This window comes from Lotus japonicus, chromosome 5, assembly GCF_012489685.1.
Source record: "Lotus japonicus ecotype B-129 chromosome 5, LjGifu_v1.2".
Lineage (NCBI taxonomy): Eukaryota > Viridiplantae > Streptophyta > Magnoliopsida > Fabales > Fabaceae > Lotus > Lotus japonicus.
Window position 1 is genome coordinate 61,960,138 of NC_080045.1, and position 18,014 is coordinate 61,978,151.

At 35.0% G+C, this 18,014-nt stretch overlaps 1 protein-coding gene and 1 long non-coding RNA gene across 3 annotated transcripts; one reads left to right on the forward strand and one right to left on the reverse strand.

Annotated features, from left to right (window-relative positions):
- Positions 1-1,103: 1,103 nt before the first annotated feature.
- On the reverse strand, positions 1,104-1,885 carry LOC130720471 (uncharacterized). The gene is made up of 3 exons (XR_009013079.1): positions 1,568-1,885; positions 1,244-1,475; positions 1,104-1,138 (listed from the first exon to the last, which is right to left on the reverse strand). It is a non-coding gene; the product is annotated as an uncharacterized LOC130720471 (long non-coding RNA).
- Positions 1,886-2,324: 439 nt separating this feature from the next.
- LOC130718109 (uncharacterized) lies at positions 2,325-3,810 on the forward strand. 2 transcript variants are annotated; one of them, XM_057568576.1, is made up of 4 exons: positions 2,325-2,478; positions 2,716-2,816; positions 2,891-3,039; positions 3,134-3,810. In XM_057568576.1, the coding sequence occupies exons 2-4, from the start codon at positions 2,716-2,718 to the stop codon at positions 3,295-3,297; spliced, it is 414 nt and encodes a 137-aa protein (XP_057424559.1). In that variant the 5' UTR covers positions 2,325-2,478; the 3' UTR covers positions 3,298-3,810. The 2 variants fall into 2 exon arrangements, with proteins under 2 accessions (XP_057424559.1, XP_057424558.1); XM_057568575.1 differs by having other exon boundaries at positions 2,336-2,478; positions 2,701-2,816.
- Positions 3,811-18,014: the final 14,204 nt, after the last annotated feature.

Here is an 18,014-nt window from a genome sequence, read left to right on the forward strand (position 1 = left end):
TGATCGTTACCAATATGGTCATGGGTATTATTCCTCATCTGATTTAGAATACCTCCAAACAAACTCACTCTCTCTTTGTAGGTAAGAAACAAACACACACAACAACCACATTACACATTCACAATATCAAAATCCTGATTTTTCTTATGTTATGAATCTTATCAAGTGGAGGTCTTGGCATAAGAATAAAACAAAATTAAGTGGGTTTTCTTACTCATTGTTTGAGTGGTCTATGTATCCAATTTTGTGCTTGGAAGACTTGTAGCTCTCGTTCTACTATTATGGCTGCTGTGGGGATGCTTAGAAAAAATACACACGATTAACAAAAATGAAAAACACTAGTGTGGATATATTTTCAAAGTTTACTTATCATAATTATGGTATTTGTACCTCCTCAAAGCTTACGACACATCACTTAACTATGGAAGAGTAACGTAAGGCAACGAATATTTACACAACCAGCAAACTTTGCAAAGCTGTGTGTTCTGTTTTCCATAATCAGAAAGAATCACTTTGAAGGGTGTCATTTCTTTCATATTGAGAGGAACCATCTTTCTTTATCTTAAAGTTATCATTTTATGTACTAAAGAGTGGGCTCAAATGTATTATAGCATAAGTATAAGTGTATAACCATAAAACAGGGCCAACAATTAGATGAATCAATAATTTTTTCAAGGAGGGCATCTCCCCAACTTCCGTCAGAAAATCATCATCCATTCCAGTTTGTAGAGAAACATATGTAACATAACCAGCACAACTATTATAAGCTGAAAAATCATCCCACCTCGCTACGGTTCACCTCTAAATGGCGCAGCACCAACGAAGCTTCAGTGGTTTTCGCCCATTTACAGTTAACAGAGATATTTACAAATTCTCTAGGTGCATCCTCAGATTGAAAGTAATCTCCACACTTTATCATCTACAAAAAAAAAAAGAGGTGAAAAACATCAATAATAAAACACAAAGAGGGGAAAACCAATCAAGTAGAGCGAGTCAGCAAGAGCCAAGCACCTTGTAATTGTCGACCAACCTAGTAAGCATCACAATTGCAGGGCAGTGATATTGGATAACCATTTCCCAGAAATCCTCATAAGTGTGCGGCTATAAACTGGGACGATACAACTCCAGGGGAAGATGTCTACAATACAAAGGTTTAGTTTAGTCACTCAAAACTAAGAATTCAATCTCACAAGTCACAACAAAGCAATTTCAAAATAGCATATTCACAAAATGAAAATTCTACCGAGACAAAGCTTGCATTGATATACCCCAATGCTGCAGGCCTATAATCAGTGCTTGATTTCAGAACAACCCTGTTCTTATCAACTGAGTTAAACAAGTAGAAATCAATTTCCTAGAAAAAAAAATAAAGTGGTGAATTTATTACATGGTATCACGTCATTCTTGCTGGAATTGACAGGATCAAGAGCAACGTTGCAACTCATCTTCATCTGACTCGGTGTAAACCTGTTCGTCTGGAATCACCACACAACAAGAAACCGAGGGTTTCAATTTCAAAATGATTGAATTGAATTGAATGTGCGAGCGAGCGATCGAGGGAAGGTACCTGCAAGTAAGCGAACTATTGGGAGATGGTGTGAGGAGTGAGGAGCTTCTGCTTGAGCAAGGAGAGCGCTTGGGTGCAGTGCTTGAGCTGGTCGGGAGTGAGAGGGATTCGGGGCAACACTATAATATTTACCGAAGATGTGTTAGTTCAATAATAAATAGACTAGATTTACATAAGAATGATGATACAAGTTCAAACTCAGAAAAAATTGCATATAAAAAAAGATTGTTATAATTTTTTACTCGAATTTATATTGGTCAAAAACAAAAACAAAAAATTACACATTCATCTTCAGATATACTAAACCTTATATGCAAAGAGAATCACAATCACAGAAATTGTTATCATAGTTTGCACGAATTCCACATTTAAAAACAAAGTTTACGTGAACAATTGACTTCTAAGTACTATTTTCTAATAAATGATCACCTAGAAGAAGTAACAACTCACCATAATCATCCTTTGATTAAGGTATTTCATGTTAGTGTGAGAATAATCTTTCATCTCACTACCAATGAATAACAATTACTAATAGTAATAGTAATAGTATGTTAGATTTTGCGGTTCTCTTTCATTCAAATGTTATTTGACTAATTTCACACATAAAACTTACATTGTCTCTGTTTCTGTTGTTTGACTGAGATTGGTGGACTTTTGTCTTGTTGTTTTTTCCCTTTATGGGCCCGGCCTTTTAATACACAAGTTCACTTTGACAAAAAAATAAACAAATGGGCCATTTGATACAAAGCAAGAAAAAAATTAACTTTCTATGATATTTTACTCGAAACTGGTAAAGCATATATGCTTTGCCTTTTCATTCCCCAAACCCTTGTCGAGCGTGAGAAGGACGGTGACTGAGACGAAGATTGCAGAAGAGTTTCAGTTTTCTTTCGTTCAAAGCTTCTGTTGAGGTTACCTTTTCTCTCTTCACAACCTATTTTCTTCTTTTTCATATCTCTTTGTTAAGTTTGGGTTTTTAATCTCTGTATAAAATTAGGGTTCAATGTTTGTTTAATTTATCAATTATACTCTATTTCGATCATCAATTTCCGTTAATTTACCCCTCTATCAATTTCAGTTTTTTATTCTTCGATTGAATTTAGATTTTTGGTTTTTCAATTTATTATGTTTAGGGTATGAGTTTTCAGATGGAGGATAATTCAATTCATGGATGGTCAGTATCTCAGTGCACATCTAAGGATTTTAAAGCGGGTGTCACTTGCTCTGTACAGAGGCCGAATCAATTCTGGTAAAATTGTGATTTTTAGCCGTCTACATCCTAATTCTTTTAGTTGCAGAAGTTAACTTTTTTCTATTATATAGGCATGTTACAGTCAAAGAGTTTCAGTGTGGAGACAATGTATACTGTGGCGTTGTTCTAGATGTTATACAACCTGCAACTGAGCTACAATCCTTTAGAACCATGGTTTCTCTTATAAATAAAATTGATGTCAATAAAACGATTAGGATTGGTATTGTGTTTTTTCTTTCAGCTTTTTCTTTTTCTTTTCATTCAGTCCAGTCATTTATGATCTTTTCATTAACAAAATTGTGTTTATTTTTCAGATCAATTTGTTAAGTACGCTCATGGAAGTGTTAGATTCTCAGTTCCAAGACTGATTCTTCTGAAGTGTTGCCAGTCCATATCATCTTTTAGAGTTTGGGCAGGTGTCTCCTATATTTTTACCTCATCTTCAACATGTCTTCAACCTTCAACCGCAAATTCTTGATAGCCTTCGGTCTAAGAATGCTTCAAAAAATTTCTGCATTTCTGCTTTGAATGCCCTTGGCAGTGTGCTGATGTTTTTGGATACTGTTACGCTAAAGGAATTAGATGAAAAGGGACGTACTGAGCTAAGGTATTTATGGAATGTGGCTGAGCTCTTTGGGTTAGATTTGATGTGGCTGAAACCTCACTATGAGGCTGCTTTGACGGCGCAGGATTATTCGAGTAGTGATGATAAGGCGAAGAGGTTCAAGCTTGATGACAATTTCAGAGATTTGTTTACCGCGATCAAGAAGGATGAAGATGATGTTATAGGATATCCATAGTTGGTTGTTTATTTGATATTGATGTGAAGGATTTAGTAGTCTATGTTAGGATTTCTGGTTTTTGAAATTTTACTCATGCACTTTCGAGTTGTAGAGTTTTGTTTGATATTGATTTGGTATTGACAAGCTCTACCAATTTGGGGTACCAAGGATCCTTTCTAATTGGAATGGCCTCAAGTTTTTTTTCCGTACCCTTAATTTTGTTCACTTATCTAGCAGGCTTTAACAATTACTTATTTGCATTGTGAGTACTCATTGAATGAGCATGCTAAGTGTTTAAGGGCTAACACAAAAGCAGGTGAATTGTCCATAAAAAGAGGGAAATTTATACCTGGATGGTCAACCTTGACGCTTGCTCTTTTGAAACTAGATTTGGACAAAGCGCTACATGAGTTTTCTTAGTATCTGAAACAAATGGTTTGGAGAAGGTTTGTCTCTGTTCATAGGTTGTCAAGATGAAAATTTTCCTATCAACTACAATTGTGTTAATATAGTTGTCTCTAAATAGGAGGATATTTCACCATTGTTGGGCTTTTGTCAGATTTTTTCTTTTAAGTACTGTGTAATGACCCCAATGAAATAAGCTACATGTGAGTGTGTACACATATACATAATTCTTTAGAGAACATTTCCCCCCTCTATAGAATGCTTTAACAGCCAACCGTTTTTTCCCTCTGCAACTCCAGATCATGAAAGCTCCAACTCTTTGATGGTTTCACAAATTTCAATCTAATTATTTTGAAAGATTTTATATGATTGAGAATTTTGGTGTTCACATGCTGAAGTAATGATATAAGAACAATGACTTGAAGAAAGCATGTGTCCTTGAAGAAATATTTAATTTTCATTCTTAGGAGTATTTGATGTCTTGAATTATTACGAGACTATTCGAATGAGCATATTTTGCTACAAATGTTGAACCAAAACCGATTATGTTAGTAACATTGTATTATGTCACATGCATGTCATAGCACAAAATATGTTCCTTAACAACTCAAGGAAGGAGTACTGGAGTAGTCTATTGGATGACATCAGCTTCTCATTTCTGAGGAGTAGTAGAATGTTGGAGCAGTATATTTCTCAGAAGTAGTCGTATGTTGGAGGAGTATGTGTATTGCACTAACATTATTCTAGGTTGAAGAAAAGCATGTTTTTTTGAACTTTTGATTTTTATTTGTCTCAGTAGAATCACTTAATTTGATCATGTGTACTCTTTTTGAAAGGTGCAAGCTGCTACAATTTTTTAAAAAATTAACTCACAAAAATCCTATTTTGGTCCCCAACAAAGATGCGTTGTATCATGTTTGGCCACTTCTACCGTCTTTTTCATTGTTGTTGTTTTTAAGAGCTATTTGTTCTCATCTCTGTAGAGATTGTATAACTCTATGAATTCAGAGCTTCCAAATTCTTTTCATCATGATTTTATTTAGTGATGGATCCAGAAATTTAATGTTGTGAGGACAATATATACATATAAATTTGTAACAAAAAAAATTAACATATACTATTAGAAGTTATGAAATTTTTTACTAAAGCGGACACAAGTGAAAGCATTTTTTACCAAATAGGTCATAAAAAACTATACTTTTACTACTCAAGTGAGGGCATTTAACAATGTGAGATATAAGTGAGGGCATTTTTTACTAAAGAAACCATAAAAAATCACATATTTTTACTACTCAAAAAGGGTTACCAGCTAGAGATAGACAACGTGGTTGTGGAATCAGATGCCATAGAGGCCTGCGCATGTTTCTCGGGGAAGAAGAGGATGGCAGTTTTGTAGCGCAAGTGTTAGAGGATTGCAGGACATTAACAACTAAATTTTATTCTTTGACTCTTTGAGTGTTGTTCTTGTTAAGAGAGGAGGCAATAGGGTGGCACATGTCTTAGATTCATTATCAGAACAACTATTTTAGTGGATGTATTTGCAGTATAATTTATTTGAAATTAGTACTTTACATAAAAAAAAATCATCTCTTGTCCACTTTTTCTATCAAATATCGAGTCTTCTGATAAATCATTGAAAATATTTCTACCTCATGTGATTTTACAGATTAGTGCAAAATTACGAGATACTCAAGGTAACTAGATATTCTTCATATTTTTGCTTTAGGCTTATGTGCAAAATCTAATTAGTTGATTTTATTATTTACAATTTTATTTTTGAACGTGTTATTTACAAATCATAACAATTGATATAATAAAAAAATTACATGGACTTCAATGGCTAACAAATCTCTTGCGTTTTAAGAAAATCCTTTAGGAATGGTTTGAAAATGGTGATAAATTTGGTTTCGATAAATCAATAATATATCATTTAAAATTTTCAAATATTAAAAGACATCTTAATAAAAAGGATAACGCCGCTGATTTTCTGGCTAGGAAAGCGGCGCGGGAGGGATCATCGCACCGTGTTGGGGGCAACCTCCATATGATGCTTATGCTTCCTTGTACTTAGACTTGTGTGCGTAGTTTGTTAGTCTGTTTTATTTTCTCATGTAACAAAAAAAAGGATTTGAAACTATTATTTAATTTTATTATAACAAACATAAATATACACAATGCAGTCTGGCTGATGAATTGTTTATCTTCACTACATAAATAATTTTAATTATATTGTGTGATCTACTTGATATAAATTTTTGGCTTAATTGCAACTTTGGTCCCCGACGTTTATCAATGCCACGATTTTGGTCCCCCACCTAATTTAATTACATGGATGGTCCCCGACGTTGTAGGTCGTGTGCAACGTTAGTCCTACCGTTTATTTCTTAATGGAGGAGACTTATGTGGACGTCTAGTTGGAGAGAAAAATGAGGTATGAGGAGAGAGGGAAGCACGTGAGTATCACGTGAACTCACGTGAACCTTATATGAACCCATTATACCCAAATCTGAAACCCTAGGGATCTAAATCGTGTTACCTTCTTCGTTCTAGGGAGGTCAGGGGTTTGGGTATAATGGTTTCAGATAAGGGTCACGTGATACTCACGTGCTTCCCTCTCTCCTCATACCTCCTTTCTCTCTCCAATTGGACGTCCACGTAAGCCTCCTCCATTAAGAAATAAACGGTAGGACTAACATTGCACACGGCATACAACGTCGGGGACCATCCATGTAATTAAATTAGTTGGGGGACCAAAATCATGGTATTGGTAAACGTCGGGGACCAAAGTTGCAATTAAGCCTAAATTTTTCATGAAATCAATATAAAATTATTGATTTAGAGAACCCGTGCATCGCACGGGATTATCACTAGTTACTGTCAAAATAAGGAAAGTTACAACATAAGGTTTCTCACTTCCTGGCACTCTACAGTTCAAAACTCTTCCGTCATGGCTGACCATGGGGCAATTTTCCTGAAAATTCTCGCTTCCTTTGTTTTAAGGGCATCAACTTCCCCATTAGATAGAAGGTCCACAATGGGTTGTGCTTATTAGAAACTATACTTCACATTTATAATTTACCTTTTATATTTTTTTTGCACTTGTTTGTTTCTTTGTTCATCATGGCTTAAATTTAGAACTCTTTCCACTAGAGAAATTATGCTAAACTTATTCTAGTTGTATATAAGAAGCTTATCACTTATCAGTGGTATATGAAATAATAGTCATGGGGAGTTAACACCAAAATTTCCAGATTTAGAAATTAATTACTGAAATATACATAAATGCATAGTATATTTCAGTGTAATTTCTACCTTGCTGTCAAATTATTAGCAATTACATATGCTGGGTTGACTGTCTTTGGTCGAAATTATATGCCAAATTAGCAAAGCAATGAACCAAAGAAAAGGTATGATGATTTCGACTATAAACCAAAGACAACCATGTGCCAAAACTTTATTTTCCTTGTTGAATGGCACTGGTCTTGGAGTCGAGATTATATGTTGGAGTTCAAAAGTAAAATGACTTATATATTGTGTTCAATGGCCAAGAGCTTTGAAGTAGTTTTAGTGGTAACCAACCATGATTTAATCCATGTGGTATTGTGGTTCCAGGTAGCAAAAGGTTGCCACATTTTAAGACATGTGCCACATTCACAAAGCTAAAGATTTGGAACCGCACCATTTATTTGCCACGTTCAAAGAGCACTATGAGTACAAGGAAGTTGTTAGAATATTGGAAGAGTTCTTCGACAAGCAAAATATATTTGAAGACATATTAAGTTTTGATCAAAGCAATCCAGTCGAAGAAATTCAAGACTACCTGAAGATGGAGTTGCCAAAGAAGTTAGTGGAAATTACTAGTGGTGTTGCCAAATAAGTTAGTGGAAATTACTAGTGGTGTAAGTGGAAGTTACTAGTGGCTTTTGAAGGTATGAAAAACGGTAGAAAGGGGGGGGGGGGGTTTGAATAACGTTTTCAGTATAAAACTTCCACCTTAAAGATTTGTCAAAATCTTTCGAGAACTTAAGTGCTAAAGATAAGAGATAGAAAAGCACACAAGGATTTTATCCTGGTTCACTTGATAAATCACTCAAGCTACTCCAGTCCACCCGTTAAGGTGATTTCTTCCTTCTTAGAATGAAGGCAATCCACTAATCAGGTAAGAGTTACAACTGCACTTGAAACCTACAAGTGACTAACAATTACACTGACTTAGCTCACACTAAGATTCACTCTCTTAGTCTTCTCTAGGATCCGATCAACCTTGATCTCCTAAAGGAACTAAACAAACTGTTTATCAAAGAATTGTTTACAAGAGATTTGCTTCTAAAAAGCTAATAGTAAACTCAATGAATTTCAGATGAAAGAAAACTTAGAAGATTTTTGAATATTTCTTGCGTATGTGAATGCTTCTAGCCGTTTCTTTCAGTCTTCAGCCTCTTTATATACTCCAAGGATTAGGGTTGAGCGATGCATGGGAAATGCTACCGTTGGAGGGCAGTTCTGGAAAATCCAGCTTCTGCTGTGGCTGAGAACGTTAGGTAGGTCGTCAGGAAGGTACAGTAGCTTTTGTACTTGGATAGCGACGCGACCTTTAAACCTAGGAGACTTCTGATCAGGGGAATGCTTCATATTGGAACTTGTGAAGCCGGTTGATCAGAGTCAGAGGGAAAGCACAGATCCTCTGACCATTGTATCTTCTGATTCTGAACTCAGAGGGAAGAACATGACCTTCAGAGTTTCTTGCTTCTGGACTTCAGAGTTTCCACTATTCAGCTTCTGGATCTTCAGAGTCTTCTACACCATCAGAACATCTGAACCTTCAGTGTTTCTTGGTTATCAGAACTTCTGGATCTTCAGAGCTTCTAGTGACTGAGTCCACATCAGAGTTTGTATAACTTCAGAACTTCTGAAGCTTTTCCACTGTTCATACTGAACATGGTGAATGCGAAAGCGTTGCTTGGGTCACTCTTTATACACAGTGCTTCTGATTTGTGTGAGATTGAGTTGAGGTCAGAACCTGCAAATAGCACACTCAGAAAAACACGTTAGAGTACCACAATTGTTCATATCAAAAGGTTAACTTGTAATCATCAAAACATAGAGTTGTACTACTAGATCAAAACTTGATCTTACAGCTTTAGGTAGTTTATTTTAAATAAACACATGTTTATTAGGTGGTAAGGTAGTATCAGGAGCTTAGTTTATAAATACTAGTTCTGATTGTAATGTAGGCAGATTCACACAATTACTCAAAATTCTTTATAGATGCATTCTAGTCTTATGTGACAAACGGCTACAAAGAGACTAAGAGTGTGAAGGGATTCTCACATTTATAATCAATGCAATGTCATTTCCTTTGTCATTTTAATTTGTTTTTGTTTTCTGCTCTTCTTTTTCCTTTCAATCTTCTACCTTGACACTCAAAACGTTTTCACAAAAGGACCCAAAAAGGACTCTAAATCCAATCCTTAACCTGTTTTTGGTTTCTATTTGTTTATAAAAAATCACAGTAAATAAATTAACACACCCAGTGAGACAATTTTAGTGAAAACTAAGTTTTCAAAGTGTCAATTTAATCTGGTCATAAATCTGTATTTAATATTTAATTCCACATATTAGTTTTGAGAATTCAAGACCAAATTGTCAAGGACTATCGAGACTTCATTTTGGTCTGTGTACTTGAACGTGATAAGTTCAGGATCGTGCACATACATTTTGGGGCCTTAAGCGAAAATGTTAAAAGGGCTTTTTTCAACTTTTCAAATTTTCTTCAATTTTTCATAACTAGATTCATACTTTCTATTTGACATTTTCTTATGTAACTAATCAAAATAAAAATAAAATTAACTAAATATTAAATAAATCTAAATAAACTAAATAGTCTAAACTCTAAAATAAATATAGAAAACGATGATGATGAACAGAACGATAGAACGACAGAGATTTTGTTCCAATGGGAGGGAGAATTGGAGATGAAAGGCTCTGTACGCGGGACGCCGGGATGTATGCGGTTTTCAAAATCCATGCGATGTCAAATCCAAAGAGGTTGAGGCGTAGAGATTTGATCAATAGACAATAGGTTTCAAGGAAAGGAGAAGAAGAATTTTTTTATGAACAAAAGATGAGGATATAAAAAAACGTGAAAGTTGAAGTCTGGAGAGTGAGAGACGTTAATTAGAGAATTGAAATGAGTTAATAGATATTTATTTTTTTTGGGATAAATAAAATACTTTTTTTATTGAATAAATAAAATACTTTAAGTGACATTAATTATGATATTGATTAATTTTAAAAAGATGATATTGATTGACTAATTTTTAGGGAAGAAAGTGATTTTAAATTATTTTATTTTTATCAGTTAAAATTTGTTAATAGTTTGTACCAAAAAAAGTACAAATATTTTTTTTGGCCTTAAAAGTAGGGGGCCTTAAGCTGGTGCTTAATTTGCTTTGCACACAACACGGCCCTGGATAAGTTTATGTCAAACTGATTGTCATATTAATCAATTTTGACTTACATACATTGTCAAGTGGAATTTAGATTTGGACTTCAACTGCCAATTAAAGTATTGGTACTTCTATTAGTATTTGGGAAGTCCAAAACTTGTGAAAATGTTTCATCATGGATTACCAAACAATGTCCATTTTTCTGAAAATTCTCATCAAGAAGCAAATCAAAATGGTCAAGAACATACATAGTTCAGCACATTAGGAATGGCCATGTCTTTGATTTAAAGTGGTTCAATGAATTTGTTTCCTTCAAATTTCACCACTGATATTGATTTACAATCAATTAGGCAACAAATTAATGAGAGTAATTACAATATGATGAACATGTTGACACAACAAATGTCAACTATGTTTAATCCTCTCATTCAAGTGACTCAACAATTAGGTCAAATTGCTGATGTTTTTGAGGCGCCATCATTGGACATGACATTTCAACGAGTTACTGACTATGGCAGAAATGAGGCTCTAAATTTGACTCAAAATGAAGTTCTGAATTTTGGTCAAAATGGACGAGAAAACTTAGTCTAAAATCTGTCACAAAATCTTGACCATAATTTAGACAATGTTGTCTTGGTCAATCAAAACCAAAATGATTTTGGGGAGCATAGAATGTGGCAAATGTTGCTAAACAAGTTCTAAATCAAGATGGTTTCAATGTCGGATATGTTAATCGTCCCAATTTGATGTCTCCATTTCCTGAAATAGTTCTTCAAACAGAATTTCCAATGGGATGGAAAGTCCTAAAAGTTACTAAATTTTCAGGAGATACAAGTGAATCAATTGTTGAACATATTGTAAGGTACCGACTTGAAATTGGGGATCTTCCTAACAATGAACAATTGAAAATAAGATATTTTCCAAGTTCATTGACAGAAAATACTTTCAATTGGTTTATTACTCTACCTCCTAATTCGATCCACAATTGGAATGAATTGGAGAGAGCTTTCCATGAACAATTCTTTATACGAGAAACCAAAGTGGCATTAACGGACTTGCCTAATGTTAAGAGACAGCCGAATGAGTCAATAAATGATTACTTGATGAGATTTAGGCAAATGGAAGCTAGATGCTCTACTCATGTGCCTGAATTCGAATTATTACAAATGTCTATTGGGGTAGACTATTCATTAAAAAGAACTTGGTTAATGACGAGTTCAGAGATATGACTCAATTGGGTCATAAGGTTAAAAATACATAATGATTTAGTTTAATTAAACTTTGGTCTCTTTACTTTCCCAAGTAAATGATTTTGATCCAACTAGTATGAATCGAAAAATGAGGAGTGGTTTCGTGATTTTGTGACCAGACCAGACCTAGTTCAAAATGTTCTCTCTGTTCTGCCGTTGTTCTTGCTTCGCCGTCGGCGCTCTGTCTGTCCGTCGTGGTATATCTTTTTCTCTTATTTCCTTCTCTGTTTCAGAACACATGCTCTTTTTTCTATTTTGCGAAATCATCAATTTTCATTTTTTGACGCTTTTTGTGTTGAAATTAATGGGGCCTGTCAAATTATTGATATTTGGATGAAAATTGAATATCAAATGCCATGTCGATAAGCTTTATTCATAGTATATCTACATCGGTGGCTTTCGATGGTGTGCTGTTGTATGCTGCATATTCTTCATTATTCTTTGATTTGATTTAATTTGATTTTCATCTGTATGTATTTATGTATATGTTTTTTTCTCGTAGGCTCATTCTTATCTTTCCAAATGCCAACAAATTGTCATGTTTATTGGTTCATGAGTATCTCTGATTTGCCTCAATTCTAGACCAACCTTGAATATTTCACACCGTTAAATCCAACATGCTATTGGTAATTGTTATGCGATGATAATGAGATGAAAGATTATTCTCATGCTAACAGTTTTGATTATGGTGAGCTGTTAATTACTTCTTCTAGGTGAACATTTATTAGAAAATAGTAGAAGTCAATTGTTCTCTCAACAATTTCATTTGATATTTTAACTAGTGCTTTTAAGACATTTGTTAGAATGAAATATGAAAAAGAAAATGACCATTTTATACATCTTGATGCTTGACAAGTCTTTAATTTTTTTTTTCTTTGGGTCAAGGGTAGGCCTTTGGACTTCATACATCTTTTTTTGAGCCATTAAAAACAGCATTTTGACATTTTGGTGTTTAGCTGTTTGATATCATTTCACTAAGGGGCAACAACAAAAACCAAATTTTTTTGAGCTTTCAACACATATAAAATTAAGTTTATGCATGAGTAATGATTTGTGTTTTAATGTTTTGGGGAATTCTTTACCATTATTTTATGTTACTTTTGTTTCTTTGCATTTTTTTTTATGTTGCTTTTGTTCTTATACCACAATCTAACTAAGTTTTATTACAATACAAGGTATGTCCCACACATTACACGAGTTATTTTGAACTTAGATGTTAACTCTTTTTTTTTTTGAAATATAGATGTTAACTTATCTTAATAAGAGAGATATGAAGAGAAAATTAATGGATGTAGGGTGGTGATAAACTTGATTGTAAGTAAATCAAAACACTTTTACTAATCAAAACAAAAAACATACTTTAACCAAAGCACTCATCCTCCAATTCCAATAGTAGTCTAGCTAGTTCCTGGCATTTGGCATAGTGGGGTGCTTTATTTTAATTTTTTCTATAAGAAAAAGAAATATTATTAAAAAATACAAATTCTATTAACAACAAGATATACTTTGTATAAACCTAGGGAGTGCTACTAAACTCAATCCCAGCAATCGATTCGATAGAGATACTGAGTTAATGAGTCACTCATAATTTTTTTTTACGGTCAAACTGAAATTTCATTCAAAGTGAAAGGACAAAATATCCGAATGGATAGGTTGTTCTATTTTTTGGCTTCTTGCTTTCTAGGTTCAATTGTTCATCATTTTTTTTTAGTTATGGTATTATTTTCTTTGTATTTTTTTTTATTAAGCTAGAAGATTGATATAAAAATATATTTTATATAATATACTATGTCTCTTTAAAATTATTATGTTTCTTGTCTCTTGTTTGTTTCCTATTTAATTGGGTGGGTTTTGATGGAAGTTTCTCTCATATAATTGGGGTGAGGCAAGGTATCACGTAGGATTGACTTCTCTGGTGGGTGCAGCTTGGCTGATTTTCTGGTGTTTACAAGCATTAACAATCGTGTGACTTTGGTTTAAGTTGATCGTTACCAATATGGTCATGGGTATTATTCCTCATCTGATTTAGAATACCTCCAAACAAACTCACTCTCTCTTTGTAGGTAAGAAACAAACACACACAACAACCACATTACACATTCACAATATCAAAATCCTGATTTTTCTTATGTTATGAATCTTATCAAGTGGAGGTCTTGGCATAAGAATAAAACAAAATTAAGTGGGTTTTCTTACTCATTGTTTGAGTGGTCTATGTATCCAATTTTGTGCTTGGAAGACTTGTAGCTCTCGTTCTACTATTATGGCTGCTGTGGGGATGCTTAGAAAAAATACACACGATTAACAAAAATGAAAAACACTAGTGTGGATATATTTTCAAAGTTTACTTATCATAATTATGGTATTTGTACCTCCTCAAAGCTTACGACACATCACTTAACTATGGAAGAGTAACGTAAGGCAACGAATATTTACACAACCAGCAAACTTTGCAAAGCTGTGTGTTCTGTTTTCCATAATCAGAAAGAATCACTTTGAAGGGTGTCATTTCTTTCATATTGAGAGGAACCATCTTTCTTTATCTTAAAGTTATCATTTTATGTACTAAAGAGTGGGCTCAAATGTATTATAGCATAAGTATAAGTGTATAACCATAAAACAGGGCCAACAATTAGATGAATCAATAATTTTTTCAAGGAGGGCATCTCCCCAACTTCCGTCAGAAAATCATCATCCATTCCAGTTTGTAGAGAAACATATGTAACATAACCAGCACAACTATTATAAGCTGAAAAATCATCCCACCTCGCTACGGTTCACCTCTAAATGGCGCAGCACCAACGAAGCTTCAGTGGTTTTCGCCCATTTACAGTTAACAGAGATATTTACAAATTCTCTAGGTGCATCCTCAGATTGAAAGTAATCTCCACACTTTATCATCTACAAAAAAAAAAAGAGGTGAAAAACATCAATAATAAAACACAAAGAGGGGAAAACCAATCAAGTAGAGCGAGTCAGCAAGAGCCAAGCACCTTGTAATTGTCGACCAACCTAGTAAGCATCACAATTGCAGGGCAGTGATATTGGATAACCATTTCCCAGAAATCCTCATAAGTGTGCGGCTATAAACTGGGACGATACAACTCCAGGGGAAGATGTCTACAATACAAAGGTTTAGTTTAGTCACTCAAAACTAAGAATTCAATCTCACAAGTCACAACAAAGCAATTTCAAAATAGCATATTCACAAAATGAAAATTCTACCGAGACAAAGCTTGCATTGATATACCCCAATGCTGCAGGCCTATAATCAGTGCTTGATTTCAGAACAACCCTGTTCTTATCAACTGAGTTAAACAAGTAGAAATCAATTTCCTAGAAAAAAAAATAAAGTGGTGAATTTATTACATGGTATCACGTCATTCTTGCTGGAATTGACAGGATCAAGAGCAACGTTGCAACTCATCTTCATCTGACTCGGTGTAAACCTGTTCGTCTGGAATCACCACACAACAAGAAACCGAGGGTTTCAATTTCAAAATGATTGAATTGAATTGAATGTGCGAGCGAGCGATCGAGGGAAGGTACCTGCAAGTAAGCGAACTATTGGGAGATGGTGTGAGGGAGATGAGTGATGATCACGGCTTTATTGTGATGTTGCACTTGTAAGATCAAGTTTTGATCGAGTAGTACAACTCTATGTTTTGATGATTACAAGTTAATCTTTTGATATGAACAATTGTGGTACTCTAACGTGTTTTTCTGAGTGTGCTATTTACAGGCTCTGACCTCAACTCAATCTCACACAAATCAGAAGCACTGTGTATAAAGGGTAACCCAAGCAACGCTTTCGCATTCACCATGTTCAGTATGAACAGTGGAAAAGCTTCAGAAGTTCTGAAGCTATACAAACTCTGATGTGGACTCAGTCGCTAGAAGCTCTGAAGATCCAGAAGTTCTGATAACCAAGAAACACTGAAGGTTCAGATGTTCTGATGGTGTAGAAGACTCTGAAGATCCAGAAGCTGAATAGTGGAAACTCTGAAGTCCAGAAGCAAGAAACTCTGAAGGCCATGTTCTTCCCTCTGAGTTCAGAATCAGAAGATACAATGGTCAGAGGATCTGTGCTTTCCCTCTGACTCTGATCAACCGGCTTCACAAGTTCCAATACGAAGCATTCCTCTGATCAGAAGTCTCCTAGGTTAAAAGGTCAAGTCGCTATCCAAGTACAAAAGCAAGTGTACCTTCCTGACGACCTACCTAACGTTCTCAGCCACAGCAGAAGCTGGATTTTCCAGAACTGCCCTCCAACGGTAGCATTTCCCATGCAACGCTCAACCCTAATCCTTGGAGTATATATAGAGGCTGAAGATTGAAAGAAGCCGTAAGAAGAAGTAACACATACGCGCAAGACATATTCAAAATATTCTAAGCCTTCTTTCATCTGAAATTCATTGAGTTTACTATTAGCTTCTTAGAAGCAAATCTCTTGTAAACATTTCTTTGATAAACAGTTTGTTTAGTTCCTTTAGGAGATCAAGGTTGATCGGATCCTAGAGAAGACTAAGAGAGTGAATCTTAGTGTGAGCTAAGTCAGTGTAATTGTTAGTCACTTGTAGGTTTCAAGTGCAGTTGTAACTCTTACCTGATTAGTGGATTGCCTTCATTCTAAGAAGGAAGAAATCACCTTAACGGGTGGACTGGAGTAGCTTGAGTGATTTATCAAGTGAACCAGGATAAAATCCTTGTGTGCTTCTCTATCTCTTATCTTTAGCACTTAAGTTCTCGAAAGATTTGTCAAAATCTTTAAGGTGGAAGTTTTGTACTGAAAACGTTATTCAAACCCCCCCTTTCTACCGTTTTTCATACCTTCAGCACTAAAGTGAATGCTAATGTTGGTGATATAGTTACCCGGTTCGCCTTAGGCTCCGGTATGTGGTACGGGTATGGGAGCGCTACCCGTAAAGAAATCGGTACATGGAGTTTATACATGGTTGGCTCTATTATGAATATGATGTAAGCAAGTAAATAAAGAGGGGAGACGAGAGAAAAAAGAGATAGAGGCCTTTCGGATACACGTGGTGGAAGCTTTGATGCGTCGCCCCTCTGTTGTTAGATCTGCAACCTTTTTTTCTATGATGCCAATGCTCTCTTGACTCCTTGGTATTGTTGGTACTTGGTAATGTCGTTGAAGCTATGTTTGCTTCGTTAAGGCCTTCGCAACTTCGGCAGAATCGGTTGATTTGCTAATTTACTACCAATAGAAAGTTGAGTTGTTGTACTGGTGTTCTTAGGATTTTAGGGTCTGCCTGATTTTTTCTTAGCTTGTCTGGTTGCTTAGATCAGCATGTGAGCATGCTTTAAGCTTAATTTCTTATCTGATTATGCATTGCAGAATCACTTCTTGGGCGTTTAGTTCCACTGATGTAAGTGTCGTTAGACAATCTTTGAATGTTAATTTGCACCATTGACAAAAAAAAATTATGGTTTGATCATAAATTTAACTAGTTAAACCAATAATAAGTTCATTTTTTCCCTAATCCTATTAGAATATTATATGGTTTGACCATAATTTGATTAACTAATTAAATTTTAACCGGACTTATTAATGTATATTTTAAGACACAAACACTTTTTACCAATTTAGTTTAATGCATGTTTGGGAATTCATGTATATTTTTGACACATTAATAAATATTCAACTAAAATCACATTGTGATGTGAATGTGTATTAACTTAAAATAAATAAATCAAAAAGGATTGAAGTCACGTTCATTCAGGATCCCTTGTAGAGCCTAGGAAGAAGCCAGAAGCCAACAAAGATGATGATGGGGAAGAAGTTAGAGCTAATGAGGTTGGAATAGTGGATATAGCAGAAACACTCCTATTGATTCCATTAGAAGATCCTGCTATAATGGATTTTTGGAACTGGTGGCCTATCAATATCTATCACACCTTCTAGGCTTCTAGCATTTGCACAACTTTGCCCGTTGTAGGCATCTGAGATGGCTCCTCTTGTATGCACCAAAAGCTGGCCAGAAGCACTCTTTTGGCTTCAGGCTTCTTCCAAGTTCACTTCTTGGCTTACCAATCTTCTATCAATTACTCCCATAATGTTACCTTTCTCAAACTCTTCATAAGCCCAAATGGAACACCTTTTTCCACTTGTTTCTTCTGAGATTCCAAAGTTCCTTCTACCACTCACTATCTCCAACAAAACCAATGCCATAACTGTAAACATCAAATTTGGAAGTTACTGGAAGATTTGCAAGCCATTCAGGAGCTAAATACCCTCTGGTTCCTCTCACACTTTTCGTCAAGTTTCGGTGTCTGCGATCCATTGGACTT

Bases quoted from the DNA above. Each gene is read 5' to 3' on its own strand.
- LOC130718109 (XM_057568575.1), top strand. From the start codon at position 2,704: ATGAGTTTTCAGATGGAGGATAATTCAATTCATGGATGGTCAGTATCT. The intron at 2,817-2,890 runs GTAAAATTGTGA...TCTATTATATAG, and splicing joins CAGAGGCCGAATCAATTCTG to GCATGTTACAGTCAAAGAGT. The intron at 3,040-3,133 runs GTATTGTGTTTT...TTTATTTTTCAG, and splicing joins CAATAAAACGATTAGGATTG to ATCAATTTGTTAAGTACGCT.